Raw genomic sequence first — 11,731 nt, 5'->3', positions numbered from 1 at the left:
AAGGAAAATACAAGGCATGTCAACAAACCCAACAAAGTTGTTCATCCATTGTTAATTACATGTTGTCAATAACTTCAATTTATTTCTTGTCTCTTTACTCTCTTTATAGTGTCTTTGATGAAAGGAAGTTCTTAAATTAATAGTCAGAGGTTAGCAATCAGTTACTTTCTTTAAATTTATCTTAAACATATTAAATGTTTACCTTTTTTTTTTTTTACTCACTCTTATGTCTTGCTTACAGATCGTCTGACTGGAGATACTGTTTTTTCTAAAAAAAAAATTCTAAAAAACTGGAGTATGTCTTTAGAAATTGTTATTGAGAATTTGATGGTTGTAAAACCACCCTCTTCTTACCTTACCAGCCCTGTCTTCCAATTCAATTTTGTTGAATGTATCATTTTAAACTGAAAGCCATTTTCCTCTCAGCACTTTCTACCACCTTGAAGGTAAGAGTGTATTTTCTTCTACTTTCAATTGTTTCTGTTTAGGAGTTAGCAAGTTGACAGTCACCCCAATTATCATTCCATTGTACATGATCTTACTATTATTATTTTTTTTTTGGTCATTTTTCAGATCTCTGGTTTGCTCATTTCATCAAATGCTTTATGAGCGGATTTTTTAAAACTGCCCTTATCCTTTTTGAAAATTGTTGGACTATCAGAGGATAAAGTGACTGAATTAAATTCTGGAAAACATTATCAATTGTCCCTTTTAATATCCTTTTAAATACCTTTAAATTCTTTTTAAATACCTTTCTATTAAGTCTCCATTCCACCTAAATGGTGTCTTCACCTGTCTTTCATATTTTCATCCAACTAATTGTCTAAATTTTGGTTATTTCTTTAGATCTATTTTCCAGTTTATTAATATTCTCTTCACTTTAGTCTGCTATTTAACTCTTCCAGCAGAAGAGTTATTTTCAATCATTATATATACATTTTTAAATGTTTTTTGAGAGACAGAGTGGGAGCACGAGAGGGGCAGAGAGAGAGGGAGACATAGAATCTGAAGAAGGTTCCAGGCTCCAAGCTATCAGCACAGAGCCTGATATGGGGCTCAAACCTACAAACTATGAGATCATGAACTGAGCCAAAGTCAGATGTTTAATTGATTAAGGCACCCAGGTCCCCCTCAATCATTATATTTTTATTCCTGGGAGTTCCTTTTGGTTCTAGTTTAAGCCTGGTCAAGTTTATAGTTGGTTTTCTTTCTTATACAATTAATACATATTATTTTATTAAATATATTAAACATACATATTTTACATTGTTTAAATAATTTCTCTTTGTAGGTTTGACTTCTAATGTATTGATTTTTCCTCCGTATTTGGATATTTCTTTATTACAGGCTCGGTTTTCCTAGGACTTAATCTGTGGAAATTATTTGAAGACTTTCTTTAAAGTGGATTCCCTCAGGGAAGACTTGTGTCTGCTTCCACCAGGCTCCTATAGCATTCCCAGCGTGAGACCACTTTAAAATTAAAGGTTCTGCCTGCAGATTTTCAAGCCACTGAATTTGTATTAATTTCCAATCCCAAACTGTGGAAGTACAGGCTCAGGATCAGGAATCCTTAGGAGAGACTTGTTTTCTACCCTCTGCTTCATTCTGAGTTGATACCTTATGAGAGAAAGTACATTGTGCAAACTCCACCTCCAGGACTTCTAGTAAGTGTGTTGTCATTTCCTCTTCGTGTTTGGTTTTGTCTTCTAGGTCACCTGCTGTCCAATAACCCAAGCTCTGGCCTACGGTGGATAAGCACATGACCATTAAACAACTGCCAGCTACTGGGCTTGTCTGCCAGGGAAGCCTTTCATGCTCACTGTATCTGGCCGCCGCTTGTTACACTTTCCGGACATCCAGCCAGGTGAAGCCTTAAAATCAGGTTTAATTTTGTATCCAGCATCATCAAGTGTTGTGTCCAGGCAGGGTTTCTCTGTACATCTGCCACAGTGTTGGGAACGGAAAGCCTCTTTTATTACTTGCATTACCTTTATAATCAGACCCAAATAGAATATTTTAACAAGTGAGAAGAGATTTGGTAAGGCACTATTTCCCTTAGGTAGTATTGCCAACTGTTTAAACACATTATTTTATAAATATAAAAGCAGCAGCTATAACTGTCATTTTCGCAAAATGAGATTTCAACAAGTCTGCCTTGCATAATTTGCGTATTTTTTTTAATGTCAAAACAAAGTTTAAACAGAGTTGCTTTGACATTTGAATCAGTCTCTTTTTTTAATCCATGGCACAGGATATGCCTTTTGGTCCCGTCTGGTGGGACTATCCTTCAAAAGCATCTCGGTCTCCTTGGCTGCTTTTTCCAGTTTTGAGGTCTATGTGCTTCACTTTTCCCAGAAGGAGAAGCGTACATGAAACACTCTTATAAGCAAAGCTTAAAGAAAACATCTTGGCTTTGGAAGTAAATTGAAAACTGAAAGCAAAATTGATACCCATTTAGTAGATGTTTCTGACACACACTCATTAGCTCATTAGTAGAACACATCATCAGTTGGTGAGTGTCCTGCGTTAGAATAATGAAAACTACCAGGACATGGTCACACTGGGCTACTTAGTAAGAGGCTTATTATGTTTCTTACACCATATCTTGTGGCTTTATATTATAATAGAGTAACGCAGGAAGCAGCAAAGTTTTTAATCTGTTACCATACTTAAAGGGAGAGAGGGTACGTTTACTGACTTCAGTATATTTTCATATCATTTACCATTATTTAAAAAATTAAAAATATGTTTTTGTACACAGATGGCTCTCTTTTCTATAGCTCAGTCAGTCATGTTGTCTTGGAATGTTTCTCTTATCATCGAAGGACTGATAAATGTTCATATATTTATATTCATATATAAAAATTCTCATTTTGATTAAATGTTCTCCTTTAATCAAACCTATGAAGACTGTGATATTTTTAAACTCTATTTTAACTCAGCTATACAGGGAGCCTTTGAAATAGTATTGTCATCCTGGGGATGAAGATTTCTTGGGAACTTCAACCACAGGAACTCTGGTTTGTCTGTACGTACAGTGCCTGAGATAAAAAGTGTTAGAGACTTTTCAACTCTCTGTATAATGCAGTCATTTAATCCATGATTACTTTATGTTTTAACATTTATTTATTTTTGAGAGAGAGCCAGTGGGGGGAGTGACAGAGAGAGAGCCAGAGAGAATCCCAAGCAGACTACACACTCTTAGCACAGTCTGATGCGGGGCTGGAACTCAAGAACAGGGAGATCAGGACCCGAGCTGAAGTCAGATGCTTAACCAACTGAGGCACCCAGGAGCCCCATTGATTACTTTTTAACATGCTTTGCTTCATGAGAAAGCAAGAACTAATGATTTTTTATGACATTTGAAGAACTGGGTAAAAATTACCCAAGTGTATTTTCCTTAATAGTTTCTACTGTGAGATGCTTTATTGAATATACTCCCAAAGCTTTGCCTACCTTTTCAGTGATCTTCCTAGCTCTTTCTTCCCTTCCTTCATTCCTTCTTTCTCTATTTCCCTTTTCTTTCTATAAATACATAATTAATAGAAAAGATACTATCCCTACTTAGTTAACCGTTCTATTAAAAAATAAAACTATTGAAACTTTGTTTTCCACTGCTTACTTGGTAGCTTAAACTAATGTCAAGCAAAAAATTTAAGAGAACATATAAACAATTTGAAGTGCAAGTGTTGAAAACCATAACCTGTTATATAATTGTGTCAGGAATATGTACCCATTCAAGAATTCTCAATAAGACAACTTTACTACCTTGGAATATTTATTTCTGGGTATCATACTCAACCATTGGAATGATCCATGCGTGTTTGTTAAAACACAGTTTTCTGGGACCTCCCAGTACCCAATGAATCTGATTTTTAAAATTTTTAATGTTTATTTATTTTTGAGAGACAGAGACAGACCACAAGTGGAGATGGGGCAGAGAGAGAGGGAGGCACAGAATCTGAAGCAGGATTCAGGCTCTGAGCTGTCACCACAGAGCCTGACGTGGGGCTCGAGCTCACAAATGGTGAGATCATGACCAGAGCCGAAGTCGGACACTTGACCAACTTAGCCATTCAGGTGCCCCATCAAAGAAGCTGATTTAATATATCTGAACTGGGTCTCTTTACTTTGCATAATTAAGAAACGTTTTGCAATATGACCATCGTGATTCATTCCTCAGGATTATGAGCCAGATGGCCTGAGTCTGAGTCCTGTTTTTGCCACTTGCCAGCTGTGTGCTTTTGGGAAAGTTACTTAACTTCCTATACCTCAATTTTTCATGTGTGAAGCAAATATAATAATAGTGTTTACGTCAAAGGATTACTGAAAGAAATGAATGGCCTAATGCCTGTGGTGCTTTGACCTGTGTTTGGCACATACGTAATATCTTACCATGCCGGCTACTATGATTCTTCTTGACAACTAAAATGTTAGAATCCCAGAAAAGAAGTCATTCTTCCTTCTTTTGATAACTTTGGTTGTTGTTAATGTTTTCAAGTCAACTTTATTGAGATTAAGTGAACTTACAATAAAATACACTCATTTTAAGTGTGTAGTTTGACAAGTTTTAATATGCGTGTATACCCTCACCACCACTACCACAATCATGATACAAAACATTTTCATCACCTAGAAAGTCACCTGTGTCCCTTTGTGGGCATCTTCCTCTCCTGACTCCAACTACCAATCATCCCTGTCATTACAGATTAACTTTGCCCTTTCTAGAACTGCATTTAAGTGCAATCAGGCAGTATATGTATTTTTTATGGTTTCCCCTGACCACAGCACGTTTTTGAGATCCATCCTTGTTATTCTATTAGTCGTTTCTTCTTTTCTATTGCTGATTGTTATTCCATTACATGAATATACCATAATTTGCATATCCACTCATCTGTTACTGGATATTTGGGTTGTTTCCAGTTTGGGGCTATTATAAATAGTCCGGATAACCTTTGCTAGAAGCTGACACTAGTTTTTCTATTTAAAAAATGGTAAAATAAGAGGCTCAGAAAACGGAATCTGTCTTTATATGGTCAATTATTTTGGAAAGCCTAGAAGTCTTGTAAAGGCATGGTAGGGGGTGGGGATTTAGCTAGAGAAGAAATAACAATATAGAAAAATAAGCTAGAATGTCAGCTTAACTGTAACTAGGGACTTTCTGTTTTGTTTCTACAGACATTGTATCTGTGTATGGCTGAAATATTCCTTTTAAATGTGTCAGTTTTTACTTGAATGAAATATAGTTTACTAGGTGAAAAGTTACACTCAATAAATATCTTTGAGCAAGTGTCTCAAGCCTTTTTTTTTCCGTATCCATCAACCCATTCATCTTAAGGACTTCTGTGTCACTGTGCCCACTCTACATTTTCTTTTCAATTTTCTGAAGTCAACAGCAGTAAACATATGGAGATCTATAGGCTACCACTTCGGTTTCCTTTTGAAGCACAATTCACGGAATGCTGCTGGCACTATGTAATTACCCTGGGGCTAAAAGATCAATATGATGAGTAGAATATGGGTATCTGTTGTGTCCATATGTTCAGCAGATTTTTCAAATGTAAGAATCGACAGAGCTGCTCCGTGGCACCAAAGTACAGGGACATTACATTGGCCTAGAAAAGGACGGCATGGCATTTTTGCAGTCTAGATAAACTGAAGACTTCCTAAATCACCCATCCTGGCTCTATTTTGCTTAATAGTTCCTCCTTTCAATTTCTCTTGCCTCTCACATTTTATAATAAGCACCAAGAAAAACCCAAGCCATGCTTTCCACACTTTGCTTTGAAATCTTTGCTAAATATTCAAATTCATCCTTTCTGCATACCTGAAGACTCCAATTCAGCTATGTTTCTTCCATTGTATAAAAGAGAGCCTTTTCTCCAGTTTCCAATGACGGATTCCTCATTTCCATCTATGTCCTCAGTGGCAGCACTTTTTAACTTCATGCGTCGACCAGCGTCAGATGACATATTACATGCTCTGGAGCAGGCTTTCCCTACCATGTTTCTGCTTCTCTGCCACGTGGAGTTCTTGCTAGCAGAGTTAACATCCATATTTTCACTAACAGCTCATTCAAAGCAACTCAGGCTTTTTAAAAATCATACTCAACAAAATTCACTCAGGCTTTGCGGTTGCCCCATTTCAAAGACCTTTCCACCGTTCTCGGTGTTAAAACTGCAGCTCATTCTCCAGTACCAAAATCTGTATTAGTTTCCCACTGCTGCTATAACAAATAACTGCAAACCTAGTAGCTTAAAACAAACAAACTGAGACTCTGAAATGAGTCTCACCAGATTAAACATCGAAGTATTGGCAGCTCTGCTTCTTTTCTGGAAGCCCTCAGGAGGAATAAGATTTCTTGCTTAATCCAGTTTCTAGAAGCTGTGCACATCCCTTGGTAATAACCCTTTCATCTCCTAAGCCAGCAATTACTGGTCAGGTCTTCTTCATACTGCATCCCTCTGACTCTGACCCCGCCTATCTTGTCCTCATTTTTCATTGTTTAAAAAAAAATTAATGTTTATTTAGTTTTGAGAAAGAGAGAGAGACAGAGTGTGAGCAGGGGAGGGGCAGAGGGAGAAGAGAGGGAGATGCAGAATCCAAAGCAGGCTCCAGGCTCTGTAAGAACAGAACCCAAGGTGGGGCTCAAACTAAGGAGCCATGAGATCAGGACCTGAGCCAAAGTTGGACGCTTTACTAACTGAACCTCTCAGGCACCCCTCCATTTTTCTTTTATAAGGACCCTTGTGATTACAGTGTGTCACATGGATCATCTGAGATAATGTCCTCATCTCAAAGTGAGTTGATTAGCAATTTTTAAAACTTTTTTTTCCTCTTTTAAAGTTTATTTTATTTATTTTGAGAGAAAGAGAGAGAGAGAGAGAGAGAGAGAGAGTGAGAGAGAGAGAGAGATACAGTGGTGGAGAGGGGGAGAGGGGGAGGGACAGAATCCCAAGCAGGTTGCGCACTCTGTCAGCACAAGAGCCCCATTCAGAGATTGAACTCATAAAGTGTGAGATCATGACCTGTGCTGAAACCAGCGGACTCAGTTACCCAGATGCCCCAAGCAATCTTAATTCTATGTGCCACCTTAATTTCCCCTTGCCAGGTGCCTCAAATTGTAACATAGTCATAGTTTTCATGGATGGCATGGGCATCTTTGGGCAGGGAGGGTACGTTATTCTGCCTCTACCACTCTATTTACTGATAGCAAACACCATCTGTGTCAGAAGACAGAGTGGATGTTTCTGCCACCATTAGAATCTCTTAGAGCCCAAATAAAGGGGAAAATGCTTCATGAACGTCTATACCAGAACTAGAAATTTAGGGACTCCAACTCTACATGGCCTTTTCCTAATTAAAACTTCACATTCTAAAAGGGACATTTTGGAGTACTACATGGTCCCAGTAATTACAACTTACCAATGTAAAGTTTATCTAACTAGTTGTATTTCAAACAAATTGAAAGTAAATAATCTTATAAATAAACATTAAAAAATTGTTTAGAAAGTAAATAAGCCTTAGAATAAAATGGGGGAAAAAGAGTAATACAGGGGGAAATGTAACAAAGTTATCTTTGTTGTGTTTGACAAATTATCCTGATTTGACAAACAATACAATCAAGTAGTTTGTTTGGTAAAAAATGGAGTGATGCTCTTAACCCGATGGATATATTTAAAAGATACACAATATATAAAAGCATGCATTGTTTCTCGTATCTTCCCTCCTGCTACACTGCCCCTTTCCTCACTTCTCTCTCAATTCCCTTTGGTTTATGAACTTGTGTGTGGTTTATTACCCGGCCCAAGAAGCCAGCAGAGATGACTCAATTAGTCCTATTACTTTATTTAAACTGACTTTCCAGGGAAAACAAAAAGATGCAGGTTCTCAAAATCCCTAGATTTAAGCAGATTCTTAGAACCTGTTTCTAGGTCTTGCGTACTTAACGCATTGATATTAGCTCAGTGCTTCTCAAGCTTTGATGTGCATACGACTCGACTGAAAATTTTGTTAAATGAATATTCTGATTCAGTAGGTTTGGAGTGAGGTCTGAGACTCTGTACCTCTGACAAGAACACAGGTCATGCTGATATTGCTGATACACAGATCACACTCTTGAGTAGCAAGGAGTTAGATCATATCTCTGGTTGCCATTGTCATTTGTAAGTGTGAAAAGAATACACTTTTAAATGCTTTTGTGCTAATGTCAGTTTTGGGTATGGGAAAAACAAAGCATTTTGAGAGGAAAAACTAGCTTTTCTCCAAAGCTGACAAGTCTACGCTTTCAACCAAATACTTGTCCTTGTGAACATGTTTATTAGGTTGTCATGACAACTTTCTGATTCTCAATAAAGTGGAGACAAGAAGGTTTTAACCTGCACATCATCTATAAGACAGGAGAACAGACCTGGAAGATGGTGAAATACTCATATTTGCATTGATCAACTCAATAGTTATTTTACTGTATCTCTCTTATGAACCACATACATTGCTAGGCACATAGGCTGCCAAGATTCCTTCCATAACATCAAGGAACTCTTAGGCTTTTTACCGGGCATATCAAACGTTTAGGTTAGAACCTGTTTTTCCGCAATCACCCAGCATCCGATTCGTTGCTTTTCCCACATACCCCATTGTCTGGAAGTCATAAAAGGTGAGAGAAGGAGAAAACAAGCACTCTCTAGCTACGAGTCTATCCTTGGTAAACGTTGAGTGGCCCCGGCAGAGAGGACTGAGGTTAAACGTCGTATGGATTCTGGTGCGCTGTGGGATATGAGGAATGTAAAGGCAGAAATGAATGGGTTAAGCAGGTCATGTTCCAGGATGAAAGGAATATTGACAAGAGTAATGCCGATAATGGAACACAAAAACACAAACAATGCTTTTATACAAGCCTCCCTTGCCGCACCTAGAAGACAGGGCACTGAGGTCATTGGGCCCCGGCTGATGTTTCCACTTTACTTCCTATACTATTTTCTTCATTTGCTTTGCATTTCTACCTAATGGCATCGCTCTCTATTTCTTGAATATTGGTCTTCATGCCTTCCCACCTCCCTGCCCTCGCTCACAAGTTTCCCTCTGCTGAAACCAAACCAAAACAAACAAAAATTAACTCTATTATGTCTTTTTCTAAATAGGACCAAGTTGTTAAGGCCTAACTCTAATGCTGCTCTGTTATGAAGTATTCCTCCTGTTAGAAGGCGTCGCTTCTTCCTCTGAGCTTCCACAGCATTAAATTTATTTTTAAAAAATTATACAGTAAGGACCCTCTTCTAATTACGGTGTCCACTGGAAGAAAGCCAACCTCTCGATAGGTTGACTTACTGAGGATTATAGCGTGGGACATAGTAGTTCAGATTGCTCCAAAAAACAGCTTCAAAGCTTGTTAGCTACAGAGGATTATATATACAAAAGAGAAAGGGGTACATTTGCTCACAAGGAGTTCTCCAAATACCTGTACATCATAAGGTATAGTTCAGTTGCAAACATATATATATACATATATATATAAACTCAGTTGTAAGATATAATGCAGTTATAAATGTAATACCGTTGTAAAAATTAAGGTTTTCTGCTTTCTACATAGATACAAGACAGACCCTTAAGTCATCTTAATGCATTATGGATCTATCACCTCTGGTTGTTTAAAAATATTGTTTGCATGCCTCTACCTAACTAGTTTTCCAGTTCTACCTGTTCGATTTCTCCTTGAGGTCACCTGAGACAATCACACAAGGCTGACATAATCACCCACTGCAGTTTTAGTGTACAATGCGTTACTAGGCATTTATTTTTATTTTTTTATTCTAGGTCTTAAATTCTAAAAACTCTGAGGACAAAAGCCCTACTGACTTGAGACATTTTCATGGGTTGGTTATAGAGGAGGTTTTGGAGATGGAAGAACCAAAAAATGCAAATTTATAGCTCTGAACTTCTGCCTGATACTAAGGCAAAGTTTATTTAAATGCCTTTTTCTTTAATTGTCTTTTTGCCCCCTTTCTCTGGTTATTCTGACTAATGGTTGCCATAAGGAGAGCATAGTAGGCAAGGCTGGGAGAAAATTTTGCAAATGTGAGTCTAACATGGGACCAGATTATGTGGTGGGTTTTGGGAGAGCTTTAGGAATCATAGATAACCATGAACAATGTTTCCAAGTTACTGGGTTTTAAGAAGGATCACACGATAATCATAATTAATTATCAATTCACAATGAAATAGCACAATGAGATTTTTTAAAGTCAGAAAATAGACTGAAAATCAACATCAGAATTTATTTTTCTGTGCTGGAGTACACACACACACACACACACACACACACACAGCAATAGAACTAAATGCACCGAACCAAGCTGAATCAGGACTTTACTGGACAGATGCATATGTTATGGAACCATTCGGTTGCATTTGCAAAGGCGTAGATTGTTTTTAAACCTGTTTTTAAACCAGGACAGGAAAACCATCTGTGCGGATATTAATTTCTCACAAGAAATGTTGTAAGTTTTAACTCCTGAAAACGACAGAATTTCTGGGCCAGTGCAAGCGGGAAAAAAAAAATGGGGGGGGGCAGATTTTCCTTAAGTTCCCTCCTTTTATTTGTTTGGTTTGTTTTTATTTTGTTTGTTGGCTTGTCTCCCATCCTTTGTCCCTGTCCCTTCGTCTCGGTCTCCGTACAGTAACTGCTGGGATGGCGATGTGAAGGCTGGAGAGGCCAGGACTCAGGTCCCCGGCCCTGGTCTGGGCGTAGTGGGTGGGACTCAACACTGAGCTGATTTTCCAGACTGGTTTCTTCGAAGCTTTCCGACAGATTCGCTGTGCTAGATCCGAGGCAAAAAGCTGAGAGTAGCTGGGGAGCCGCCCTAGGCGACCCACACCTGCGGGAGGGGCGGGGTGGGGAGAGGGGGCGGGGAGCGTCACGAACCTCGGCAGGACCAGGACCCCGAGTGACCTCACCATGTTGCGTTTTAGTCGCTACTTTCTTTTTCAGTCTTTCGGTGCAGAGAAGGGGAGAGATTCTGAAAAGAACCTGAATGCAGTGGGGAAAGGGATTATAAGGGATTTTTTGGGGTGATCAGAGAGAGAGATGCGGAGACAGGGAGGGACCACGGCCAGAACCGACTGAGTGTCTGGGAGCAGCGCGGGGAATACGGTTTGCGAGGCCCGTCGCGTCCCGCCCAGCCTGTTGAGCAGGTAGACAGGAGTGACCGAGACGTGAGTACCGCGGTCGCGTGTGCGGTGCGTGCTCTCCAGCACGGACTGACAGGTGCCGCTGCAGGGTCCCCTCTCCCGCTCACCCTCTCCTGTTCCTGACGCCCACTGTCTTCCGGCGTTGGCAGTGGGGATTTGCGAGGCGCGCCCCGGAGCTGCCGGAGATCCCGAAACGCAGCCGCGAGGTCTGGAAAGCCAGCGAGTAAGTGGTCCCTGCGCGCCCACGCGGGTCGGGGCTCCGCAGAGGGGCAGTCGGTCTGCACGGGCTCCGGGGCTGGGCTCGTCCCCCTTCTCCTCCCTGGGGAGACCTCCGTGCGCTTCCAGCTGCTCAGCCCCCCGGGGGCCGGGGCGCGGTTCCCACGCTGGGGAGGAGCGAGGGAGCGGAGGAGACGGCGCGCTGGGGCCCGGCTCAGGGCCCGAGGGAGCTGCGGGGCCAGAGGGAAGAGGACCGAAGGGGTGGGCGCCGGGTCGCGCAGCGCCGGCGGCGGGGCTCGCAGCGCCGGGGCGTGAGAACGCGCTGGGC

General features: G+C 40.3%; 2 protein-coding genes across 2 annotated transcripts in view; one reads left to right on the top strand and one right to left on the bottom strand.

The window, feature by feature from the left end:
* Positions 1 to 10,382: 10,382 nt before the first annotated feature.
* The window catches only part of LOC115301060 (translation initiation factor IF-2-like), a 1,544-nt gene continuing 195 nt past the window's right edge, over positions 10,383 to 11,731 (bottom strand). The window contains exons 2-3 of the mRNA XM_029950749.1: positions 10,922 to 11,725; positions 10,383 to 10,817 (exon numbers count right to left, since the gene is read on the bottom strand). Of these exons, the coding sequence (XP_029806609.1) occupies positions 10,984 to 11,725 (742 nt within the window). The 3' untranslated portion in view covers positions 10,383 to 10,817; positions 10,922 to 10,983. The remainder of the gene's footprint in view (positions 10,818 to 10,921; positions 11,726 to 11,731) is intronic.
* Positions 10,917 to 11,731, top strand: part of GUCY1A1 (guanylate cyclase 1 soluble subunit alpha 1) — a 63,210-nt gene continuing 62,395 nt past the window's right edge. Inside the window, exon 1 of the mRNA XM_029939783.1 lies at positions 10,917 to 11,410. The gene's annotated coding sequence lies outside the window, so the exon portion shown is untranslated. The remainder of the gene's footprint in view (positions 11,411 to 11,731) is intronic.

This window comes from Suricata suricatta, chromosome 1, assembly GCF_006229205.1.
Source record: "Suricata suricatta isolate VVHF042 chromosome 1, meerkat_22Aug2017_6uvM2_HiC, whole genome shotgun sequence".
NCBI classification, from domain to species: domain Eukaryota; kingdom Metazoa; phylum Chordata; class Mammalia; order Carnivora; family Herpestidae; genus Suricata; species Suricata suricatta.
This window is presented reverse-complemented; position numbering and strand designations above follow the sequence as displayed.